The sequence below is a fragment of the Curcuma longa genome, chromosome 21, assembly GCF_044706935.1.
Source record: "Curcuma longa cultivar G26 ecotype Majalengka, Jawa Barat chromosome 21, ITB_CL_G26_1.1, whole genome shotgun sequence".
Classification (NCBI taxonomy): Eukaryota; Viridiplantae; Streptophyta; class Magnoliopsida; order Zingiberales; family Zingiberaceae; genus Curcuma; species Curcuma longa.
This window is the reverse complement of record NC_133881.1, coordinates 7,579,903-7,606,258: the sequence shown is the minus strand read 5'-3', so window position 1 is coordinate 7,606,258 and position 26,356 is coordinate 7,579,903. Positions and strand designations below refer to the sequence as shown.

The 26,356-nt window shown below is 37.6% G+C and overlaps 2 protein-coding genes across 2 annotated transcripts; one reads left to right on the top strand and one right to left on the bottom strand.

Annotated features, from left to right (window-relative positions):
* Positions 1-1,439: 1,439 nt before the first annotated feature.
* Positions 1,440-9,171, top strand: LOC141814671 (V-type proton ATPase subunit E-like). Its single transcript, XM_074702610.1, has 6 exons — positions 1,440-1,654; positions 2,392-2,492; positions 5,188-5,344; positions 5,667-5,863; positions 8,072-8,171; positions 8,749-9,171. The coding sequence occupies exons 1-6, from the start codon at positions 1,553-1,555 to the stop codon at positions 8,782-8,784; spliced, it is 693 nt and encodes a 230-aa protein (XP_074558711.1). The 5' UTR covers positions 1,440-1,552; the 3' UTR covers positions 8,785-9,171.
* Positions 9,172-9,495: 324 nt separating this feature from the next.
* Positions 9,496-26,061, bottom strand: LOC141815126 (MLO-like protein 10). The gene is made up of 11 exons (XM_074703073.1): positions 25,879-26,061; positions 22,529-22,639; positions 22,330-22,392; positions 22,000-22,088; positions 21,812-21,861; positions 21,696-21,736; positions 21,434-21,607; positions 21,303-21,338; positions 21,167-21,234; positions 20,844-21,021; positions 9,496-9,705 (listed from the first exon to the last, which is right to left on the bottom strand). The coding sequence occupies exons 1-11, from the start codon at positions 26,059-26,061 to the stop codon at positions 9,496-9,498; spliced, it is 1,203 nt and encodes a 400-aa protein (XP_074559174.1).
* Between the last annotated feature and the right edge of the window lie 295 nt (positions 26,062-26,356).

Sequence of the window (26,356 nt, the reverse complement as noted above, 5' to 3'; positions counted from 1 at the left end):
CCTGGGATCGAATTGGTAACTTCCGAAATCTTGCCGTTTTTCTCCTAATTGATTGATTGCAATCATGCCATGTTTGTGAATCAATCATACCATGTTTATGGCTCTAATTATACCATAAATATGGGATGGAAAAGCTATAAAAGAAGGGGTAGGAAGGCTTTGAGGAGATATCGATTCAATTGGCGTTGGTGGCCGAGACCCTCTCGGCAAGCCAAACAGCCTTCTCCTTCCTCTCTTCTTCTTCTTCTTCTCCTCAACGAGAAGGAAGGAAATTTAGCTAGCCATCGGGGGAGAATTCTGGTGGAGATATTCTCGAAGGATCGTTGCCCACACAACGTTCAAGAAGAGGAGAGGAATACAGCAGAAGATCAAGAGGTCTTCGGGTACAAACTTCGGTCTTCCGAAACGTCGGAAGAAAGGTATAATTTAATGTTTCCGTAATTAGTTAAATTATTCCTGGATCCTGTAAACCAAACACAAGAGCCCAACGATCGGGCAACTTGAGATCGTTTCCGAGAAATTTTTGTTCTGCAAGAATTTACCGGAATGATTTTTCAAGACTTCCCCATCAGTTTGCACCCTTGTAACCCAACAGGTGGGACACGACCTACCCATTATCAAGCCATGCTAGAATATGACCCAACTCTAATGGGTTGTATTGGGTACAACTCAACCTTTGGCAAGTTGTGCTAAGTATGAACTAGCCTTCGACAAGCTATGTTAGATATGCCTCTTCAATAAAAGATGAAATTTGTCACCTCAACAATTTTACACAGTCGGTCCCACGATTATTTATACGGAAGGTAAATCCGGAAGCTATAGTTGGTTATATGAAAGAGAGCAAGTCTGTTCCGTACTAATCAACTCAACAAAACTCCAAGGATTATATTAGATATATATATATATATGCTATGCTGCGCGACAAGGAATCCGCGACCAGTGCGCGACACTTGCAACCCAGCACTGCTATATCGCCACCCTCACCGCGCCGTCCGACCACCGCCGATCTCTCCCCTCGGGCGCGATCGACGCGTAACTCGTCGGCATTTTGTTCGACGTCGGATTACAACCGAATAGTGATCAGAATCCGATAAATTTCGATCAGAAATAGAGTCGGCAGTGGCACGACCACTGCCGACCGAGATCGGACCTGTTTCTGACCAATTCGCAGTCTTCGGATGAGGAGGGGCCGCAATCGCACAACGATCCTTCCTCGCCCAATTTTCGATCATGATTTGGTCAGAATCTGACTCGATCACGGCCGCTAGTGGCATGTGCCACTGCCCGTGTATATATATATATTTCACTTTATTTATTTTTTAAATTTCCTCTTCTTACTTAAAAACTCCTCCAGTACGGAGAGCCAGAGTCATTGGGCCTCACTACTTCGTAGATTTCAATGGGCCTTCAGAAGTAGTCTCGTCGTTATCCAACGCCGTCTCGCTTTGGTGCTCCACCACAATCCACGTTTGCCCGTTCCTCTTCTTCTCTGACAAATTTCTTCCTCCTCTTCACGATCTACTGACGAAGGAATTGTGAGATCCAAGCGAAGATGAACGACGCGGATGTCTCAAAGCAGATCCAGCAGATGGTGCGATTCATCCGGCAGGAGGCCGAGGAGAAAGCCAATGAGATCTCCGTCGCCGCCGAGGAGGTGCCTACTACGATACCCTTTTGTGATTTCCAACCTCACGATTATTCCTTTATTTTGACTCTCGTTTTTTTCCCTCTTCGCTTCCCTTAAAGGACATCTTACCCTTGTTTCTAGTGTAGGTATGTTTTCGAATTCTTGGATTTCCGCGAGTTTGTTTTGCTTTTTTCCTGTTATGTTGCATGCTGGTTTTGTATCACCAAGGGGCAATGATCAAGGGGATCTCCTGTAGTCGTACTTCTTGTCTTGATTCACTGATGCCTCTGTTCTCGTATATCAACTGAGAAGAACATTTGTTGTTGGGGACTCCCGGTACTTATTCCATCGGTGAATTAAAAAAAAAGCTCTTTGATTTGCTACTAGATTTCTTTCTGTGTGACACGATGAATTTTACATCAAATTTAGTTGTCTAAAAATTGTTTGAACAAAGCAATCTTTCAAACTTTCTGGCACCGATTTTCAATGTTACAGCAGTTTTAGGTAGTCATTTCTCCATCCATTATGTGAAATCTTGCGCCATTGGATGACTGCCCTCTACTTTACTATAGATCCTTTCTCGTCATGATCGTTGCACTTTGATGTTGTTTGATTTTTGAGGAGATATTCTAAAGGTTTCTGGTTTATGAATCTAGCACAACTCAGGTTTTTCTATCTGCATTAATTTCTCGCTATTGTGTTATCCATGTGGATATTTTACCAGGATTTTTTTTCTAGACTGTTCACTTTTTTTTTTGTTTCAGGAATTCAACATTGAAAAGTTACAACTTGTTGAGGCTGAAAAGAAGAAGATTAGGCAAGAATATGAGAGAAAAGAGAAGCAAGTAGAGATTCGAAAGAAAATGTATGTATTCAACATCACACTTTCCTCCATTTTTGATAATCAAATCTAGGATGATTGAATAGTTGTTATTGTGAATTTGTCATTTTTACCCATGTTGAATATCATTTCTCCTATGACGTTGTGGAAGTTATTCAGTTTGGTTGCATGAACAATACTGAAATAAAACTGCTACTTATTGTCTCTTACACAATTCTGGATACTTCTAGTATCATGACACTTGACTAAGCCTCAGAATGATCAAATCTGTAAGCGGGAGAGATAGATATGGATAATAACTACATGATAGAGTGTGTGTGTGTTGTGTGTGTGTGTGTGTGTGAGAGAGAGAGAGAGAGAGAGAGAGAGCCTAACTAAATGGAAATTACTTAACATTCTACAAATCATTCCAAACCAAATATTTTAAAACAAACTCAATCAAATGGAAATTCTCAATTTTTTGGTTTGGCTATTTGGTTGAAATGAAAAATGTACCCATTGGTCTGCATCCATTATTTTGCTTTCCTTCTGTCACTCAAATTGAGATTCACTGATTCTTGCTCTTCCACAAAGAGGAACAGAGCCCAACTTTTCTCACGAACAAATCTAGAAAAACAGTAAGATTAAGTGTAGTCTTACTTAAGAGCACTTGAGCTAGCAAGAAGTAGAAAGAAGAAAGCAAGGAAACAATTTTAAATCATGAAGGAAAAGGAAGGGAAATGCCTGTACAAAGGCAAATTTCCACATGATTGTTCCTGCCCTAGTGCTTGGATGCATGATAGTCAAGATTGTGATCCAGGCTTTACAATCTTAGGATTCAAACTGATATAAATAATCTAGATCTCAAGTAGGATTTGAATTCAATTAAGATCATGTGAACCTACATTATAATCCTATTCTTGCTTACCGTTCCTATATATAAACTCTATCTTGACAATGTTGACTAGATACAATATGGATTCCTTTTAACTCCTAATTAGAAGAATCCTTTTTAATTATTACCATTATCTTGCACCACATACTTATCATCCATTCATCCTATAAAAGTTTTCATTTTCTATGTAAAGATGGAACTATACTTCATCATTTTGGAACGACAATGTTAAAAATGTAATACTATAATATCAATAGTAATATATGTGGTAGATTATAAATGTTAAATTTAGTTCTAAAATATGTTAATTAAATTGTCGGATCTTACGATTCCACGCTTTGATTCTTTGATTTGAACCTTGGACCTCTTTCCTAAGTAGTATCTTGATCCTGACTACCTTGCTTGGATGGCCTCACATATGATTTTTCCCTTGCAAAAGTTGAGAGTTTCAAGCTATTTAAAGAACTAAAACGCTAATGAAAGATTTACAAAATGATAGATTTTCTGTCTTTTTTGTCTCGAAGCATTGTTGAAGTACCAAGGAATTTAAACATTTTCCTTATGAAGTCTTAGGACAAGGTTAATGGACAAAATATCAAAATCACATCTGAAAGGATTTTTCCCCTAGAAATATTAGAATCCTTTGCCTGCAATTAGGTAGATTTTTGGGCGGCCCGTTGCTTGATTGATAATATGTAGCCAACTTACCTGGCTAAGGTTGGCTGGTGCAGAGGCTGAGAGTGATGCAACTTTGAATGAGTTATTAGGTTCTGGTTTTGGCTGATTTTGAAACTTATTGAAAGGTTTGTATGCTAAAAGCCATCAAAAAGGATTTACAATATGCAAGTAGCATGCCATCTGACATGGAATTACTGTATAAGTAGAGGATTTATAGCCGTTCATCCAAACTGCATATACCAATAATTGATGTCCTTTGGAATGTGTTAGCTTGATGTTAGTCTGATGACCTCATCTATAGTTGTCAAGCTTGCCTAGGCGTGAAGTCTGATCTTGATATGCATAAGGTCCAAAGTTGATATGGCATGTGATCTTGCTGTTTATGCCTTTCAGTTTGATTCTGACTTCAATAATTAAAGTACACTAATTTAAACATTAAATCCATGTTTTATCATTATCAAGATGCTCTTGTATGTTTTATCATTAAATCTATGTTTTAGACATAACTAGTATGTATCTTGTTCCTTGTTTTCCCAATTTTTATGTTCTTTTGCATTAGCAATAAGTCTCTCTTAGCACAGTGTGCAGTAACAACTCTCATGCTTCTGGTATAATAACTGCATTGAGCAGAACAAGGGATGTCCATTTTTTGTGCCTTTCTGGTCATATTAACTGATTCAATAAGATAAGATGTATGTTATTATATCATGGAGTGATTTTTTTACTTATCCATCTTTCCTTTGACTCTTCAACAAAATACACATAAGTTTGGCTACATCAATTGGTAGAACTAGAAGATTAAAAGAAAACAACAGGAGCAGTAAGTATTTTACTGATAAAAACCCTGATATTAGTACTATAGGAAAAGCTTGAGAATAGTTTGTCTTTGAAGATCCATTAGCTAGCATAGCTGCACGAATAAATCTCAAGATGATATTAACTAGTCTTGTGTATAAATTATTCCATGGGTTCTTTCTAAAATCTTATGCTAATTAGTCAAGAATGCTTAAAGAAAGACTATATGCTTATATACGCTTTGATTATTGACATGATTATGAATTGGTGCTGAAAGAACAGTTACATATTTATGATAAATGTTTCATTTGTTACTTATTTTCAGATTTGATTTACGTCATTGATTTGACAAGTGCAATATGTTCTTTGTAGTGAGTATTCTATGCAACTGAATGCTTCTCGTATAAAAGTTCTTCAAGCTCAGGATGATTTAGTTATTTCCATGAAAGAGGCTGCTGCAAAAGAGCTGCTTCTTGTTAGCAAGATAGAAGATTCTTATGAAAAGCTTCTGCAAGACCTAATTGTCCAGGTTAAGATAATTAACGACCTCTTCATGTATGAATGAAATCATTAACTTATAGATATTAGTAAAAGCTATCCAACCATCATCATCAGATATATCTGCACATTTTCTTGCTGATTTTATGAACGCTCAAACTCATTTACATAGTTTTCATTTTTTGCTGATAGAGTCTGATGGTATGTATTACTTAACAGTGATATTCTAAGATACCTGCAAATGTTCTCACTGATATTTGAAATGCTCATTCACATCATTTTATCCTGATTTTCAGGGCTATCCCAATGATGCAATATTATTTCTTGGCATAATATGTGATTTTCTCTTTCAGAGCTTGCTAAGGTTGAAGGAACCAGCTGTGTTGTTGCGATGCCGCGAAGAGGATCTTCAACTTGTGGAGGCTATTCTCAGTTCAACAATAGAAGAATATGCAGGAAAAGCAAGTGGTCATCCACCTGAGATAGTGGTGGACAAAAATACTTTTTTACCACCTGCCCCTACCCATTATGATGCTCATGGCCCGTATTGGTAGTTTTCTATCTAAAGCTCATTGTAGTTTTGTTTCTCTTGCATTTCAAAAGTGCATTTAGAGAATACAATCTGTGCTAAAGGGTGCCGTATGAAAGTAGTTAGTATTTGATAATCTAAAACTCAAAATTGCTCTTTATGATTGCTCCATGTGTCTAACCATGACATCAGACGTGAAGGATTCCTTTTAGCTGACTCAGGTAGTTACTTCAAAGAGGAAAATGTTTCTTATTTTTAAAGTTTGTTCCAGAAACCTTACAAACAAGGACTACAAACTAGGAACTGCTCCTTATTCAAGTTCCCACTAATGGCTGACAATTCATTCTCTTTCTGTTACTTTCATTTTCAGAATTTCTTATCATAAGTTGGATATAACTAAAGGTCTAATATATTTAGGTTGCTTTATTATTGTAATCATCAAATTATTCATAGTGATGTTAATTGATTAATAAAGAAAACATTGTCTATAAAATTAAATAGCAGATATATTTATTCTAAAAATAATATTGTCAATGCTTTTTTTTCTTATTTTGCAAATACCATTTACCATATCATTGACATTTAAATAATAATTCAAATTTGTTTCTTTTTTTGTTAACAAAATATTATTTAATATTAAATTGTTAAACATTAAATATTTGGTTACAGTATATCACTATGTTAATGTACAATGTTAATATTTATTGTATTTAATATTAATTTGTTGTTATTTTGTTAATTTTTATATTAGTTTTTAAAAGTATGTAGAAGCTGCTTTTGGAACGCAATGCAGTTTTGCACCTATTGAGAAAAAGTTCTTTGAACATAAGTTTGTCTACCACTTTAATTAACTCACAAAGTGCTTTGCCCTCAAATGCACTTAGGAATGGCACTCCCAAACCTAGCCTTAGGATTAAATTACTTGGATGGGATACATGAGGAAAGGAGTGAAAGGATCACTGAAATGTATATGGAGCTCCCTATGTAATTTTGAAATCCTTTCCCTCCTTGCCCTCATGTATTCCATTTCCATCCAAGTAATCGGACCCTTAATATTGGTGCTAGCTTGCCAAACTTGTGACAATGCCAGTGTCCACGGAATATCCTGAAAGATCTGTTGCTGCGGCCACCTGTTATTATACAGCAAATGCTAACATATTAATTTGAAAAATTCTTCAGTATCTTTTCAAACTTCTGACACATAGTTGGAATTATATTGAACAAACTGAAAAACGAATTTCCCAAATGATTTTTATGACATATGCATAGTACCATGGTTAGTTAATTTAGAGGGGAAACAAATATAAAGGATGTTGTATTCTCAGAGACTAATTGCATAAACACCAAGTGCAAATAATTAAATGGACTACATATTTTGGCTGACCTGTGCATTCATGTGATAAAATCTGAAGCCCATGATTGGCCGCATGCCAGCTGAAAATGAAAAAGCCACAGTCATGTGATAAAATCTGAAGCCCATGATTGGCCGCATGCCAGCTGAAAATGAAAAGCCACAGTGGCGTCCTTCCTGGTGATCTGCGTGTCCCCTGCTGCTGTTTTTTTGCCCTTCATTCTAGATCTCCCAGGATGGGTTTAGATATGTGAAATTGTAGTGGGAGAGTCCTTCCCAAAATGAAGAGCTATCTGTAAGGAAATGTTCTCCCTAACATAGGCTTGTATTTGGATCCATACAATTGCTGTAAGGTGACAATCATGCATCTAAGCCCATGATGAACAACGACATATTTAAGTCTCTTGTCTAATGCATAAATTTTCATCCAGCATGTTTCATAATCTTCCAATGTTTGTCCTTTGTTTTTTTAAAAAAGAAACTATGTTTTGAAATTTCTGCATTGAAGCTGTGTGCATCTGAAGGTGTTCCCTTTGCTAAAAGTCTTATATAACCTAAATTTGATTCCATCTCTACATTCTTTTCTAGCAATTCACATTTTGATTTAAGACTGCTTTTGGAGTCTTGTACTGATATCTCTTTTCTTCCTGCTGATAAAAAGTATTTTTCAAAAAAAAAAATTTGTATATGTTTCCTTGATTTTAGAATCTGATATTAGTTAGTTTGTTCTTCTACCAAAGCAATATGGAACAAATATGAAAAAGGAAATTTTGAGTTCCTCTCTTATCATTATGTATATATTTAATCTAGTTTTGGGGCAAGAAAAATAGTGAAATTTATTTTTTTGTTTGACCCATTAATTCATTTTGGTGATCCAGCTCTGGGGGTGTAGTCTTGGCATCCATAGATGGGAAAATTGTCTGTGAGAACACACTTGATGCAAGGCTTGACGTTGTCTTTCGGAAGAAACTCCCAGAGGTTTGTACTTTTATCATTTCAATTTATTACCTTTTATTTTTTGAAGTCTCAGATGGTTAAAATCATTTTTCTCTCATAGCAAGTTGCATAAACATTGTTCATAACTTTATCACATCCCAACTTCCTATATATTATGGTTTTTGGTAAATGATTTTACCTAGTTCAATATCACCATAAATCAGTTTTCGCCCCAATTTACAATTCATGGGACTCGGTTTGTAATCCCTTCCTTACGAAGTACTGATAATGTCGAGGAGACTAGTAGACGAGAACATTAAGTATCATGTACTCAATCAAATTATCCAACACCATTTAGCTGTCCATGCCTTCTATTTTTTCTTGCCGCTTTTGCTGTGACCATGCAGATCTTGTGTCATATATTTTTTTTTATACCTATGCCCACTGTTTCTCTGTTGTATATCTCAGTAACATTTCTCTATCTAATACTGTCCCTCCTGATTGATTGATTCTTTCCCCTATCCTCTACTCAATTGTCCTTACATCACTGAAATCATCTACTAATCTTCACTCATGGCTTTGGCTTACCCTGAAATTTTGTTCTTGTTGTCTTTTGCAGATCCGAAAGCATCTCTTCGGCCAAGTTGCTGCTTGATCACCTTTTGTTGAACTTGGTGTTGGGCTGTATTGCAGCTGCTGATGGGTCATCCATCGTTGTTCCTCTACCTTTGTGGTTTTGAACACTTTGATTATATTCCCGGTATACATATTTGTGAGTCAATCTTATCCTTACTTTCACAAAACCTACTAGTTCCAGAGGTTTGTTAACATGTGCGATGACAAATTCAATTTGAATAAGTGGCTGTAAAATTGATGACACATTTGCTTGTCGATGAATGGCCTGAGCACTTGCTGTAGACTTGTGGAGAAAGCAAGATGTTGTGGATGTTCTCGGTACGCAAGATATGTGCAGATACTGTTGGTTTGGAGGCAGAAATGCCACACTTTTCTATTTGTTTGCAATGTTGTTTCCTTTGTTGTTTCTCTACAAGTGTTTTTGTTAGATCTGCCATTGGAGGTTGTTAACTTTTTGTTGCCGACAAAATTAGACTACACCTGATTTTTCAACAGTATCCCACTTCGTCCTGTTCTTCAAAAGGTTGATCAAAGGTTACAACATGTGCAACATATTTGAGAGAGAGCAACTGTTGCACAATCATTAACTTAAGACATCTTGACATCTAACTCTCAAAATCTAATCTTCAGTAGCTGGAGGAGGAGGATCCTGAGGAAGAGGCTGATGGAGTCTGAGGTGCCTGCTGTCCTCGCAATGCACCAAGAATCTCCTGCCTCATGGTCTGGAGCTCTACACGAATGTCTTGTCTGAAAGACAAGAACTCTCCATATAAGTCCTCAAAGCGCTGCTCCATGCGTGTGAGGCGATCCTCAGAGGGTCCTGGAGCTGGATCAGGAACTGGAATAGATCCTCAGGTGCTGCAACTCCCTCAGGAGCAGCAGGGTCATCTGCAGCAATAGGTGCATCCTCCTCACCAGCAGCAGCAGCAGCAGCAGGAGCCTGTATGTCTCGTGCCCATCGAACCGAGCTGAGTAAAAGTTCGAGCTCGAGCTCGGTTTGTTTTTTTGGGCACATTTGGATGCTATTTGATTGGTTATATGCCTTGCATGTTGACTCTGAGATTGAAGGAAAGAATGTTCCAAGGATCTTTAAATGTTTGCATGGCCTTTGAAATTGTACATAATTCTGGAAAATTATGCTTCATGGTTAACTTTAGCTATTTTAGATGGTTTCAGTGTTGTAAATGATGGTAAATGATGGCGGAACGTTAACTTAATCGAACGATCATTTATCTCGAGACCACTTAAGCGATTGAATTTTTTATATATAATATTATAAATAATCATTATTTTGTATGATGTTTATGTATAAATAAATTTTATATAATATAATTTATAAAAGATATAAATAAATATATAGATGCACCTAATAAGATAATTAATAAAAAGTCATCATTATATTAATATTAAAAAATTATATCATTATTTTTATTAAAAATCTAAGTTTAAAATACATTAAATCCAACTTGACAATAATTTAATAAGGGTTACATGAAACATAATTAATTTTCTAAATTATTTATACATGTATCATCAATTATATCCATAATTCTTTTATCATCATCAAAATCAATATCTTCTCATTCTTCTCCTTCGATGTTTTAAATTCTTATCAAGTTCTCTAATGAGGATGTTACTTGCGCTCTTTGGTAGCATTTCATCCGCTCTTGAGGTCTTTATCATCATTCTCCAAGTAAGCCTCGAATCCAGTTTGATCTCATCTTCATCACTACCATCAATAAGTCAATCTTGAGATTCATTAGCTCGAGAGGATGGAAGCAAATCTCCATCTATTTCTCTTTTACTCTTCTTCTTTATAAGATTGGCATTGAATTTGACATATACAAGATCTTTCAATCTTGATGTCTCGAGCTTATTTCTTTTCTTAGTATGTATCTAAACAATTAGAAAATTATTAAAAACTAATAAAAAGAAAGAATATATAACATAATTTATGAATTATTATTTATCCTTTAAAATGATTCTAATTTCTTTCACATCCCGATACTTGTCAAAAAGAGAAATCTCATTGTCATTTTTTTAAAGTTTGGAGTGTCACCCTGGACCACCATTCAACTTTAAAAAGTAAAGAGATAAAAAATAATAAATAAAAAAAGGTAAAAGAGATATGTATGTTAGTAGATAGAAATAAAAGAAAGAAATGTATCCGGATTAAAGTCATGATACACATCTATCTCATATGTCGCACTACCATTTTCCTTCCAAAGTTTTTGGATTTACTTTTATGCTTCAACAATTCATCATTAGAAATGGTGGATTACATATCCTCGTCGATGGGAAAAATACTCTTAACCCAATTCAAGAACTACTCATTTATAACATTGATGTCATTTTGTATGCTTGGATCTTTGAAGTAAAAAATCAGATTCAACAAGTAAGCGACATAATGCAAATGACTATTAAGTCTACCCTTAGACTTCTCATCAATAATTTTTAAAATAGGGATAACATTTTCTTTTTTTAAAAGTCTTTCTAATATCATTCTTGACTTGTTTAAGTGCACCCAATAAAAAGATCATTGAGGGCTTTTTGTCATCGTTAAATAAAACTTTCACTAAAGAAGTGAAAACATTCAAAGTCAAAGAAACACCATTCCAAAAAGTGATACTTGTTATCGTCACTTCCGTTGCTTTCCTCTTCATACTACTCTTTAATTTTATCCACTCCTTGAATGTAAATATAAGTCTCAATTGATCTTTCTTGCTTTTGAGACTTTCCAAGGTCAAAAATAATAGCAAATCTAGTCACCCCAGGCCTCACAATATCCCTCTTCTTAGTATATTTCCTCATAATAACCAAAGTTCTATGATGTGCATAGATGAATATGTTGGCGTTGTTTGCACTGCAATGAATCCAGTATTTTGATGCATGACTAAGTGTAAAGTTAGATTATTGTGAACTAATGATTTTATGTCAAGTAAAACAGACTACTTGATAGATGGAAGTCTTAGTTGGGAATCAGAAAAATAGCTAAGTCTTGGTGAAGTTTGGCAAATGCAAAGTCTTGGTTGGGAACCAAGTAGTTGGTAAAGTCTTGGTTGGGAACTAACAAAAAAGACCTAGTTAAGAACTAGGTAGGATAAAGTCCAAGTGGATGTTGGTACAGGGAGCACTAGATAATTGAGTCTATATTTTGATAATGACAAAGAATTTAAGTTAAGATTATGTTGTGTATTGATGAGCTAATCTAAATGTGCAGGTAGCACATGAAAGTTTTAGTTGGAGACTAGGAAAGATAAGCTCTAGTTGGATGCTAAGCATGAAGTCCTAGTTAGTGGGACTGGGCAAGGAAAACTTGACAGATCGAGGATACCAGGTGGGAAGTCTAGGGGGGTTAGTGGACCAGACGTCTAGCAGGTCGATGGGTCAGTGAGGATCGAATATTGAAAGAAAATCCTAGGGATAAGAGGATTAGATACAAGTCTAGAGGACTGGATGTTTGGTAAAAGGTAAACTCTCCTTATAGGAGTAGGTGAGGGTGCGTTCCCTTTAAGGGAACAGTAGGTGTTGGTCTAACCTAGGATTTCACTGAAAATTTGAAAGTCAAGATCAGGCAGTTGTAAAATTATCTAAACTTAAATTTCTGCATTATACTTGTATTGTTTTAACTCTCTGATGCAGGAAAGTAAGCTTAAAGGAAATTCAAAAAAATTAGATTTCGGGCGCCCCTATTGGATCCGGGCACCCAGATGGTCCTGACGTCCCTATTAGTTCCAAGCGCCTGGACAGGGTTTCTTTGTGTCAGTGAGGCGGATGAGGTGGCAAGTCCCGATTGGCCAGGACACTTTAACTTCCAAGCACTTAGAAGGGATGTAGGCACTCGGAGAAGGATAATATGCAGTGAAGCCAAGTTTTATCCTGTACGTGAGCACTCCAGTCCCTCAGAAGGGATCCAGACGACCGGAGATGGCTAAGTCAGCGATTACAACGAATCGGATAAACATGGTGGGGGTGCCTAAAAGGGGTCCAGGTGTCCAGATTGCTCCATAAAGCACCCGCGAACAGAGCTTTCGAAACATCATTTACGACAATTCTGCTATGCTGTTCATGTGCTCCACGCTCTCGAAACATTACTACAATGCCAAGTCACTACACCGACATCGTACTTAAGCCTTTAATCATTGTTAGTAACTAGTAGCATTATTTTAATTGTTTTTGTGCATATATTCTCTAAAAATGACAAACGTGTTACCATTCCTCTTTTTGCAAATGAAAAGACTCTTTCTCGTTGCGAGAAAGAATCTTTTAGTGGATTGCTTATCGGAAGTAGTCAAGGACTGCGAAATTTGGAATAGCAACCAGAGGTTGTGAACCAAGTAAAAAGAAACATGTTATTTAGTTTGTGTTCTAGTTTTCTATTTTTCGATGCGTACTCAAAATAAGTTTTCAAAAACGAGTGAAAAAGTGAAGCATGCTATTCACCCCTCTAGCGCTTTAAACGATCCTACAGTGGAAACAGCTGAGAGTAGTGGCATGGTAAAATAAGTCCAAGTGGAGGTAGTTGGGAGTTGTGATTTGGCAAATCAACTAGATGGGTCAGTTGAAAGCTGAACATCTAGCCAAGGTACGAGCGACTAAAGTTAAAATTAATATCGTACTAATTACGTGTAACTAATGTAGGGAAGCAAGGTTCAACGGTTCCAAGCGATGGGGAGGAAGCTCGGGTGACTAGCTAGAGAAAACCTTCGATCATTGGAGTTGAGGTCTACCAGGCAACTGGAGAAAGAAGTGGGTGGTCACAACGTCCAAGTGACCATATTTGTGTTAGGATCGGTTGGTTCGCTAGAGGGGGGGTGAATAGCATTTTTCGATTCTTCTTGATTGTTTCTCTGCAAGAGTATTAGCGGAAGCAAAATATAAAAGAGAAAACAATAGATCAACGCTAACCCGGTTTGTTTACTTGGTATCCACCTCCGCAGAGGTGACTAATCCAAGGATCCACACGCATGCACACACCCGATGCACTATGAATCTTCTCCTTCTCGAAAACCTCGAAGGCGGAGAAACCTTTACAACTCTTTCGATCTCTTGCAGAATGATATGAAATAGTGTTTAAGAGGAGAGGAAGAAAGCAAAGATTAGAGAACAAAGACGTTCTCAAAAGAAGCACAAAGTAATGAAAGAATAGCAGAATTCTGGAGTTGATCTCGAGCAGGCTTCTTTTATAATTCTTCGTCATCAGTCGACTGCTGGCAGGGCCAGTCGACTGATGGCTTCAATCGGCAATAAAATCTCGCATTAAAGCGCATTAAATGCTTGCCAATCTTCGCCAACGTTCAAATAGCAGTCGACTGTTCCAAGACCAGTCGACTGGCATCAGTCGACTCACCATACACCAGTCGACTACCCAGTCGACTCCTGTCTTCCTCTGGCTCGACTGATTTTTCTGTGTGCGTCTAATTTATGAGCAGTCGACTGTTGGCAGGGCCAGTCGACTTGTGAAGCTGAAAAATCTCATTTCAGCTTCTCTTGACCTAGACCTCGGCCTTCAAACACCTCTCATAGCCTCGTGCCTTCCCTGGATGCTCCATCATCCTTGCATTAGCCTGAGATGCTTCCATCAGCTTCGTCATGTCAAGTCCTTGCCAAGACTACCCACTTGGACTTTTCTTTGCCAAGACTACCCACTTGGACTTTTCTTTGCCAAGACTACCCACTTGGACTTTTCCTTGCCAAGACTTCCCACTTGGACTTTTCCTTGCCAAGACTTCCCACTTGGATTTTTCCTTGCCAAGACTTCCCACTTGGACTTTTCTTTGCCAAGATTTCCCACTTGAACTTTCCTTTGCCAAGACTACGCTTGGACTTTCCTGCAAACTTGCATCACACATGTTAGATCACAAGTATTGCCTAACTTTAAACATGGTTTAGTCAAACATTGAAACTCAATGCACTTGGGGCAAAGATTGCACCAACAATTTGCTTACAGGCGACTAGTCCAAGCGATCATGGGGGTTTACCACTTAAAGACATTCCTCCTGTCACGAGATGCCCCGGGCATACGATCCTAGGATCTCCCTACATAGTAATCTACCCCTCATAATCATGCATATGCGCTCATATAAACATTTCATCAAACACATTCAAGGCACATAGTACATGAAACAAATGTAAACACTTCATTAAATAGGAAAATTGACATAAACTAATTCATACATCACCATCATCACATAGATATTCATCCTACATCCTAAACTCAAAGATCTACTCTATTACAAGAAGATTACAACAAGAATACATGAAAAACATCAACCACCAAAGAGGGAAAGACTTATCTTTGAAGCGTGGGCATCCGTTGAAGATCTTCTCGCTCCGGTGTAGGATGGATTGGTGGAGATGAAGTGTTTAGGGCCTCCCCAAGAGTGGGGAGGCACCTTTCCCCTAGCCAAGACCTAGGGTTTGGAGAATAGCCCAAGATAACCCAAGATTGGGTTTATTTTCCACTTATATACTCTCCCAAATCTGCCCAGATTTTCCTAGTTTATAAGGCTCCGCCTCAATGGATTTTTCACCCAATAAACCCTGGTTTTCTTCAATTGGACTCTGAACCAAAGTTGTAGAGCTTTAAATTATCTTCAATTTGGTGGGTAGACCGACCTATAACTCCTTCTGAGCCGAAAGTTATGTTGGTTCGAAGTTAGGTCTGCAGTTTGGGCAGAGCACCCAGTATGGCCGCGGTCAGGAGGCACGGCCGTGCCATTTATCATGGCGTAGAGAAGTCATCTTTCTTTATACCCAATTCTGTTAAGAATTTCTATTAGGAAATTCTGTTAAGAATTTTTAAAATTCTGTTAAGAATGAAAAATTCTATTAAGAATTTTTGTTAAGAAATTCTGTTATGAAATTCTATTAAGAATTCTATTTCTTCTAAATCGTAAACAAAATTTTGATATGATTTTGTTAAGAAATTTTGTTAACAAAATAACAAAACTTAATTAAGAAAATTTGTTAAGAAATTAATGAAATTTTATTAAGATATTTTGTTAGGATAATAACAAAATTTTGTTAAAGAAATTTATTAAAGAAACTAACAAAATCTTATCAAGAGATTTTTCTAACTAAATCTAGATAAGAAAAATTTGTTAGATTCTTTCTAAATTTTCTAAGATGGCATAACAATAAAAAGGGAAGTTTGCGAGAGGGAAACAACACACAAGATCTTTCTTTTCCCTTGCTAGGGTCAGCGGCAACAAGAAGGATCTTCCCCCTTTGTTTTGCTAGGGCCGGCGCCCCTTAGGCTTCCTCCTCCCTTGTTTGCCCAAGCCTCCTTCCCTTTATCCTTATGCTAGGGCTGGCCCACAACCAAGCCCCTTCCCCTTTGCTAGGGTCGGCGGTCAAGAAGAAGAAGGAGAAGAAGAAGTGGAAGAGAAAGCTTTTTCTCTTGCTTGCCATCGGATAGAAGGAAGAAATTTTGGTGGAGTAATCTTGGAGGATCGTTGCCCACACAACGTCCAAGAAGAGGAGAAGAATACAGCAAAAGATCAAGAGGTCTTTGGGTAAAGATTCCTACACAATCTCAAGAAGAAAGGTACAATTTATTTTCTGATGTAGAAATTATTTTTTTCATAAATATGGATCTTGAATACCAACACAAGAGCCCAATGAGCTTATGCATCGATCAAGCACCTAGTTGATCGAATATGATGGCTGCTTGAAAGGATTCCATTTCTGAAAATTTTTTATCTTGCATGAATTCAACGAAACGGAATTTCAGGCTCCCATCAATGGTATCAGAGCATTGATTAAGATTTTGTGTGTTTGGTTTCAGTTAATTTATATGTTTTTTTATACATAAATTTAGGCAGGATAATAATAGGAATTGTAAATATATTTACTCTGTAGATGCAGGATTCCTAGTTCCAACTATTATGACCTAAATTGTGATGTGTATGATTGTGTTGTGCATGGATGTAATGTGTGATTGGAACCCTCGGTTATGTCGAGGTTATTATGCATTATTGTTATAATAATTTGTAGGATCGACGTACGCGCTAGAGGGGGGTGAATAGCGCGTGTAGCTTTTTCTATTCGTTCGATTAAATCTATCAAAACTAAGCAGTGGATATTAAAAAACAAAACACAGAAGGACCCGCGGGATTTACTTGGTTCCTAACCCCCCAGGGTTAGTACATCCAAGGCCTAATTTGGGAGGCGCCCGTCCACTAGTGGTCTCCTTTCCGAACGTCGTTTGGAGGTGGAGAAACCCGTCTTACAGTCCAAAGATAACAATCAAAATAAGTAATTGAAAGTAAGACAGAAATAAAAAACTCAAACACTTTTGCCGTTCTGGAAGTCCTGAGCGCCGCGCACTCCTCCTGGATCTTCCCCGGTTGCAAGCGTCTGGCCTTGTTCGCGTTCCGAAGCACCACTAGTCGGAAAGGAAGTCGTATGAATTGATGTTTTAAAGCTGCTGGTCGAAGCCTCCTTATATATTGGTCTTGAGTCGACTTAGATGCCCATCTGGGTCGACTCCAGCTGACGTGGCAGATCAACTTTTATCGCTTCCGCCTGTTATCCTGTCTGAGTCGACTCAAGTTGCCTTCTGAGTCGACTCCAGTTGATGTGGCGTCAACTGCGATAAGTCTTTGACTCTGCGTCAGCCTGAGTCGACTCAAAACCCTATCTGAGTCGACTCCACTGCCGAGTCGACTCAAATCTCCAGTTGAGTCGACTCAACTCAAGTTTGACCAGAGTTGACTTTGAGCTTGACTTTGAGTTGACTTTGCTTGTTTCACCTTTGCTTTTCCCTCTTGCTTCCAGCTCCTGGTTCCTGCAAGACAAGCATACAAGCAAGCAAACAAAACAACCTAAAGCCTTACCTAGTGGGTCTAACTTCAGATTTCTACCGAAATCTTGGGTTAGTCTAACCCACTCCATTCTGGAGAATTCATGCCAACCAAGTCCTCCAGACTTGTTGGACTTGTGCTCGGCTCTGTCCTCGCCCCCCAGGATTTTTGTTGCGGTTCGGTTCTCTCTAACCAACCCAGACTTCTGCTGCGACTCGGTCACCCAGATCCAGCCCAGACTTCTGCTGCGACTCGGTCACCTAGACCAGCCCAGACTTCTGCTGCGACTCGGTCACCTAGACCAGCCCAGACTTCACCTGGTGCACTTGACTCTGCCAAGACTTTCGCCTGATCCTCCAAATCAGGACTTCACTTTGCCTAGCCTACAACTAGGACTTTCCCTTGCCCAGCCTACAACTAGGATTCACTCACCAGGACTTCCCTTGCCTGATCGTCCAGATCAAGACTTCCACTGCCTAGTCTAACCGACTAGGTCTTCTCGCTCACTTCCACACATCCAAACATCAAGTCCTGTTTGGATCACTCCTTGGTCAAAATGACCAGACTTAGGTGTATTGTCAAACATCGAAACTCTAGGCAAGATCTTAGTACATCTTGCACCAACAATCTCTCCCTTTTTGATGTTTGACAATTTCTTAAGTTAATATAGGTCAGGATATAACTTTCTGGGAGAAATCTATATTATCATATATTATTAACTTAAGGTCCCTTCTCCCCCTTTTCATACATCAAAAAGATTTCATATTTTTAAGTCCATTCTCTCTTACACCAACAATAATGGTAATGCCTATGGTCACGCCTAAGTCTTGACAATTCTTGAAAGACCATAGTAGATTAAAAAAAATTTCCACATGATTTATAAGTCTTTTAAATTGATTTTTGAAAACTCAGTTTTTGTAAAAATATAATTTTGATTTTCAAAATAGTTTTCAAAAGTATTTTTTAAAATAGGTATTTTTGAAGAACTAGTTATTATTATTCAAAATCTCCCCCTTGACACATGCTCAGGGCTCTTTGTTGACCACAAAGCAATCTCCCTGTGTGTGATGTGCGTAGGATGTATATATGTATTTATGCTTTATTTGTACATCTTTCTGAGTTTATTGCTAAATTCTTGTGTGCATTGCATTCCTTATAAATGCATTTAGGCACATATCTTGCATTTCCTAGTTCGGAGATCTGCTCATGTTTTTACATATTTCAGGGTGGAAAATGGAGCAAAAACGGGCAAAACGGAGTACAATTGAAGACAAGGCAAGACAGAGCCGTGCCTCATAGGCACGGCCGTGTCTACTCAGCTTGTGGTCGTGCTTCATAGGGCACGGGCGTGTGCACAAACAGAAGACCATTAAGCCTGGGCCGTGTAACGCCCGTCCTTACCATACCAGAGCCTTTGACGGACGTTACGGGGTTTATTTTTTTTTCATACATACATAGTATATATCACATACGAAAGCTCTAAAATTTTGCAGCGGAAAATATTTGACATAATAGAAGCTTCATACGTGATACTTAAACATTTTAAAGGCATGCAGGTATTGTCTAGATTACTAAGGTTCTATCATCAATCACATGACATCATAAGTCTTAAAACAATAGTAATTAATACAGTCATATAGCATGCAATGTTTAGGTTTCATGTTCGTCGGTTATGGCACCACCACACACATCTTTATCTGGCCTTGTCCGGCTGCTTCCCGTTCCCTAACGTCTTTGATTTGGTTCTGCAACATGAGAAAGAAGAGACTGTAAGCACAAGGCTTAGTAAGCTCCTTTCCTACTCACCAAAACCAAGTCGTTAATCCGAGCATATGAATATTACATGATAAAAGCAAGCATCAACATCAAAGCATATCATTTCACAAACATTTAGCACTTGTAACTTCCTTAACTCTACATTGTCATAATATGCATAAGTATAATGCACATGCCTTTGAAAACTTATTACATAATAAGTGAAATTAATCATTCTTATCATTCTTTAGGGATCCCTGGCTTGTACCCATTCATTTCTTGCGCGCCATTCCAAATAGTACGAGGTTGCAAGTCTCGACTATTCGGTTACTAGGTCTTTTGTCTTTCGACCTAGAGCCGTTCTTTAGGTGGCCATCCCTTGGACCCCTTTCGGGTTCCGGTACAAGCCATTCATTAAAATAATTTAATGCATATACTTTCATTTTCTTTCATTTCAATATGAATGTCCCCTTGTCATTTCATCATTCATCATCCATTATACGTGATGAACATTTGGACATCATTTCATGTTGTATGTTATAACATCTCATGATTTTCGTCTTGTATCATTAACATGAGATAAACTCACGTCATGAACCTTATATCATGGATACCCACATTGATTCTTAGGGTTAAGCGACCCTCCGAGGTTACCTTTTCCCTTAGGGTCTTGTCATTCTTATTACTTGGAACGTAATAAGTTTAACTAAGGTTACCCATTTCATAGTTGATTGCATAAGAACTCTAGACCCAATCAAAACCCTAATCTCTTAAGGTCGGTCGAATCATCTCGGAGTCCCCTTTAGTTTCTTTGCTTTCCTTATGAACCCTTATCTATTTTAACATCATACGAGAACCTCAAGTCGTATTTAAAACCTATTAGAGTAGGTTCAAACCATTACTTGGGTCCCCTACCTAGGTTCACTACAAGAAAAATGCCATATACCCACGGTAAAAAATCGTAGGTAAAAGCATGAAAACCGTGGGTATAGACCTCAAAAACCTATACCCACGGACGTTTACGTCCGTCATATTTAATGTGCCTTTACCTACGATTTTTTTGCCGTGGGTGTAACATATAGTGACGGTATCCATTACCGTCAGAAAATGCATCGAATTATACCTACGGATTTTATTGCGTCACTATAGGTTTTAGTGACAGAACTAAAAACCGTCACAAATAATTACTAGATAATTACCCACAACCTTTTTTCCGTGGGTATAGCTTATAGCCACATGACATTTTTCTGTGGGTATAAATTATAACAACAATTTTATTTTAAAAAATTAAAAATTAAAATTTAATTTATATATTTAAATTTACATAAGAATAACAATCATCTTAAAAAAAGACTCCAATTATATTAAAAGTAAATCATATCCTAAAATGATATGTATCAATATTACAAATAAACGGAATCATGAAATCTAAAAAAGTACATAAAATGTTATATTATGCTCCCATAAAATACATATATATGGAGCATACAAAATACAATTTCAAAATATGATAGACATGAATCATCTGTTCTTGACATAGTTGAATATGGATCTCTTCATGTGTGATCCCATCTGAAGAAATTTCAAAGTTTGTCTGTTGGATTCTCTCCCGAATTATGTTCCATGTGCAATACTCAGATACAAGTGCATACAGAGGGAGAGTAATGTAGCCGCACAAAACTTGGCCTATGACTCTGCACATACACGTTGTAAAAGAAAAATCCATGAGAATGAACATGGAGACTCTAGTAGCTCATTTCAAGGATGAAATGCAGGAGAAATTTGAATGTAAAATAAATCAATGTTTACTCCTGTAAGAGAAGACTAATAGATGCTTACCCAATCACAATTCTGGCAATGATGAAGTGAAATGCCTCGTGGAAACATGACCCCAAGCCAAATTCATACTGCACAATGCTAAGATCAAGGTTAATTGCTTAAACGCAAAAATGAAAGAGAGACAACTGTAGCTTACCCATGTCCAAAAGAAGTATGTAATCTGAAATCCATTCTGCAAAACCAGTAGAAAGAAAAAAAATTTTATTGCATTCGATCGAGTATCATAAGTTAAACATCTGTAAGGACATGAGGGAAAAGCATGGTTACAAGAAAGAGGGCCAAGCGGATCAAAAACAGAATGAATTGTGGTCGCCCAAACCAAAAATGCTGGTCAGTGAGATGCACCAAAGGTATACCCTGGACCACAGTTTGCCTATCTTTAATCTCCACGGCCATTCCTGCCATAATTGCCTGTAGCTTCATTCCCACTGCCAAAATGATCTGCATTGTGAAAACAAAGATGAGTTTTTTCTCACTAACAACATGATGGTTCATGTGACCAGGTTTTAGTCAAGCATTTCAGGTTTACGACTAGAGGAATTATCAATGCCCAGAAAAGTTCCTGCCATCCTGATAAGATATTAAGTATCATCAAGTGTCAGATACTTGAATTTTCTTGGTTTACAACATAAAAAGTGTACCTACCATGAACATTTAGAAGCAAAATAATCACAGCAGAAGCCCACAAAATAGAACTGCTCAGACAAAAAACACAACCAAAGCAAACAGTAGTGAGCAAATATGTAGAGACATGTATATTCCAATCCTTCTCTGTCTAATCCATCTTTAGAAATTTGATTGGAACAAAAAACAAGATTTAGCAATCAAAGCACCTGATTGCAACAACTTGCTTGAAGTCATCCTCTAAATCCCTTTTGATGTATCTTTTGAAATTAAAATTAGTTCCTGGAGCCAAGTGAGCCTATAAACATCAATTGATCAATAGACTATATTAGAGGTATTCGTATTAATAGGATTAATAGACTATATGAATTAAGCACGTCACTCAGTGAGAAAAACATATTCAGTTGTACGTGATAAGAAGAAATTGAACAACAGTAAACTCATGCATATAAAATGGAAATTGTTATAATTGATGGCAAAGTCTTATGGAATGATGACTTATGGACTTGCAACGATACAACAAAGAATAGTGAAAATACACCATTTGCAAAGGCATACTCAGCCGATGTCGTATCCTTTTCCCAGTCCTTCCATCTGTGTATCTGCACAAAAGAAGGTTATCAATGCAATTGCAAAGTGGATTTTGCAACAACTAAACTAAGTCATCCTTAGACAATGCTATGGAATTATTCAGAATGATACATAATGTAATCCACTACTTTGTCATTGCAGATTCACCTTTGCTCTTCCAAGTATCATTATAAGAGCACTATTTACCACATGAAGCACAGCCAAGATCAAAATGTGCAACTGATGCAATCCTGTAGTACTAATCAGTGGCTCCTTTCCCTACAAGTGATCGCAACTGAACATTTTTCTTGAAAAACATTCTTAGATTTTGCTTTTTTTTTTAAATTTTGTTCACAAATAGATTATTGTCAACCAAACAAAAAGAGTTAGAAGATGTTGTGCACTACTCACTGAGGATGCAGACAGATTACAATGGAAAAACAAATGCGGCTAGAGATGATCCTTTTAGCATTATTAAGGATGCAGACAGATTACAATGGAAAAACAAACAAAGATTTTATGGTTCTCCTTTTAGGCTTTGAAGAAATTATATACTTACAGACTATGGTACCAGCAGGTAAGACAGGAGAAGACAGAAGTCACGGCGCCTTGTCCTCGCCGGACCCTCTCGTAGATAAGAGTGTACTGAGGAGAAGACAGGATAGCAGGAGAAGAGTGCGGCTAGAGATGATCCTGCGCACTCTACGTCGCCGTGTGCCGTGCGGACTTCGAACCGGGAAGAACCGTAGAAATGAGAATAACTCACCGGAGTGAAGGGGATAGCGGTCGGCGGTCGGCGGTCGGAGCCGTGGTAGTTTCGGAACGGCGGCGTGTGGGAGATGCGACGGAGCAAAAAGAAAGGAAGCGGAACGATTTCTTTTAGGTCAGGATTCTTTAGAGTTTTTATTTAGTCAATTTTTAAAATCATTGTAACATTTATTTGTTTATTTATAAAACACTTTAAAAATTATAAATAATTTTATTCTTAAAATACTTTAAAAATTATAAATAGCCTTGATAATCATAATTCACAAAGGTTACGTGTATACATTATTTATAAATATTATTTATGAATAATTCATAATTTATATATTTATAAATATTAATAAATTAAACACGTATATAAAGAGTATTTAATTTAATAAAATATTTAATTGATCATATTAACTGACCTGTGGATTAAGGGTGTAATTGAACTGAGCCGAGCCATAAGAGGCTCGAGCTTGAGCTCAATTCCCACGTATTTTCTGACGTCGTGTTAACTCGGAAATCAGAATGAGGTACAGTCGGATGTGTTTCGAAGCTCTTTCAGAGACCTTTATTTGGTACTGGCGCATTTTTGGCCCATCCGACATCGCTTAGTACTCCGTCCGCATTTCTGAACTTATTTTTTACTATTTATATTATTTTTTTGTTTTTGGTTTTTTTGACTTTGTCAAGCTAGTGTTTTAAAAATATACCAATAATTTGATATCTGTCCCTATAACTTTTAGTGACGGTGTCATATATCTGTGGCTATATGTTACCTTTACCTACAGTTTATATATGTGTGGCTAAAACATATAGTGACAGAAAAATATAAGGGTTGGCCGAACCTCACAAGGTTGAACCTCGAGTTAGGCTTAGCCATTTGATGTTCTAGGTTCTTGTTAAGGTTTCTCTACCCTTTTAGGCCATTAGTTAGGATTAGAACTACCCTTAACCCCTTTTGTTTCATGGTGGCCGAAACTTACACCCTTCATGAACCCTTGATTAACTTTTAGGTTACATATACTTTTATAGGTATTCGTTGCATAATGTTTGGACCCTTACCAAGTTGGAAACTTCATCCAAACCTCCTTGTCATGGCTTGGCCGAACCTTACAACCCCCATAGCATGAAGTAGATCCCATAAAAGTAATTCTTAAAGCATATGACATATCATCAAATCCTTGCTAGGTTTAAGCATGATGCCAAACATCCCATAAAAATCTTTACATGTAAACCATCCATATAAAACCTTATTTTGTATTCCTTTTTCTAAATCATGGCATGTTAAACCAACACTTTTGAAATCCTCTAGCATGTGTGGTATAGCCGAAACTTAAAGATTTTATAGCATGAGACTTTAAATCTTTATCACATGGAAACGAACCCGTTACCTATACATTCTCATAAATGGTATAATAAAGAACCCAACTTACGCAAGCATGCTTTTAGACCCTATTTTTAACTTCATGGCCGAAAGTTATCAATCAAGACTTCTTTATGTTTTTAACATGTAACATTTAGGAACACCAAGAAGTCATAATAACAATCGGAAGCTATCATGTTGCAGGGTGAGGGAGTCTTACTCTACCAACCGCGAGGAAAAACCCTTCTTTTTGGTTATTGCCTTGGTACTCTTCCTCCCTTTCTCCAAGCCTTTCTAGCCCTTGGTGTTGTCTTCTTGTTTTGACAACAAGGATGAGGAGATCACCCATCCATGGATATTCGGCCAGGTTAGTTCATGGAGAGAAGAGAAAGAAAACCAAAGAAGACTAAACAAAACCCTTACCAATCAACTCCCTTAGAGCCCTCCTCTTGTTGTTTTCCTCTTGCTTGTAGAGAGGCGCCGGCCACTTGGATCTCCTTGGGGGTCTCGGTCACAAGGAGAGGAGGAGAGGGGAAGCAAGTTTCGGTCACAAGAATGAGGGAAAAGAGGAGAGTTTTCGGCAATAAGGGAATTGCAATAGGAAATGTTGAGGTGGAGTTTCCATTTCCTCTCCTCTCCTCAACATGGCATGAAATACACTCATTAAACTCCCTTCCTAATCCTCTAAACCTCCCTTGACCGAATACCACCTTCCTTTTCTCCCCTTGTTCGAATTTCAAACCTTCCCTCCATGAAGGTTTCGGCCAAAGCCCCCTAAGGAAAGGAAAGCTAGATTTGAGGGGGAAAGGAATTGATGGAGAAATGATTTAAACTTACCATTTAGGGGGAAGTTATTCCTTATCCGTAATTATTTGGAATTCGAATTTCGAATTCCCTTTCTTCTCTTAAGAATTTCGGCAATCACAATATAGGAAAGGAAATCTCGGTTGAGCGGGAAAAACATAATGGAGAAAAGTAATTGGAAATTACCATTTATAACCTCTTTTCCTTTTTCTCCTCATTTAAATTTATTTCTCTATGTGTCTCTAACAAGATCTACTTGCTAGCACATTTGGTTAACTCATGCTTCTACTAGGCTTGCCATTCATGAGGTCCAAGGATCAATCCCCGGCTCCTCCATTAATTTTTTTCTTTCTTTTTACTTTTTGCAAGCCCACATGAAATTAACCCATTAAATCATCAAGACACATTTAGAAATTAAATTCCTTTAGAGCAATCATTCATTATTATCCAAGAATTATTTAAGGAAAATTGCGGGTATTACAATCCTCCATACCTTCTGAAAAGTTCGTCCTCGAACTTAGAATAATTCTGGATATTTCCTCTTCATATCATCTTCACGTTCCCATGTCATCTCTTCCGATCTTTGATTTCGCCACAAGACCTTGACTAAAGGAACCTCTTTGTTCCTTAACCTCTTGACATCCCGCTCCAGGATCTGTATAGGCTTACTTTCGTAACTCAGATCCTCCTGGATTTGAACGGCTTGCGGCTCAATCACCTTGTCCGGATTCGGAATATGTTTCTTTAACATTGATACATGGAACACATTATGAATAGCGGCCATTTCTGGAGGTAACTCAAGCTCATAAGCCACCTTCCCAACCCTATTCAGAATTTTGTATGGTCCCACATATCGCGGACTTAACTTTCCTGCAAGAAAAGATGTCGAACGGGCATTTGGGGTGCTCCAATCTCGATGGGCGATTGTCAAAGGTCCAATTCATTATTGGTATAGGAAAAAGTTAAAATAAATCATGTTAGTATGCATTATTTTGCATAACATGATTGTTGAGGATGAGGGAGTTCACGTGACAAATTGGTACAATGATGAAGGTGACGAACCCGCACAACTTATCCAT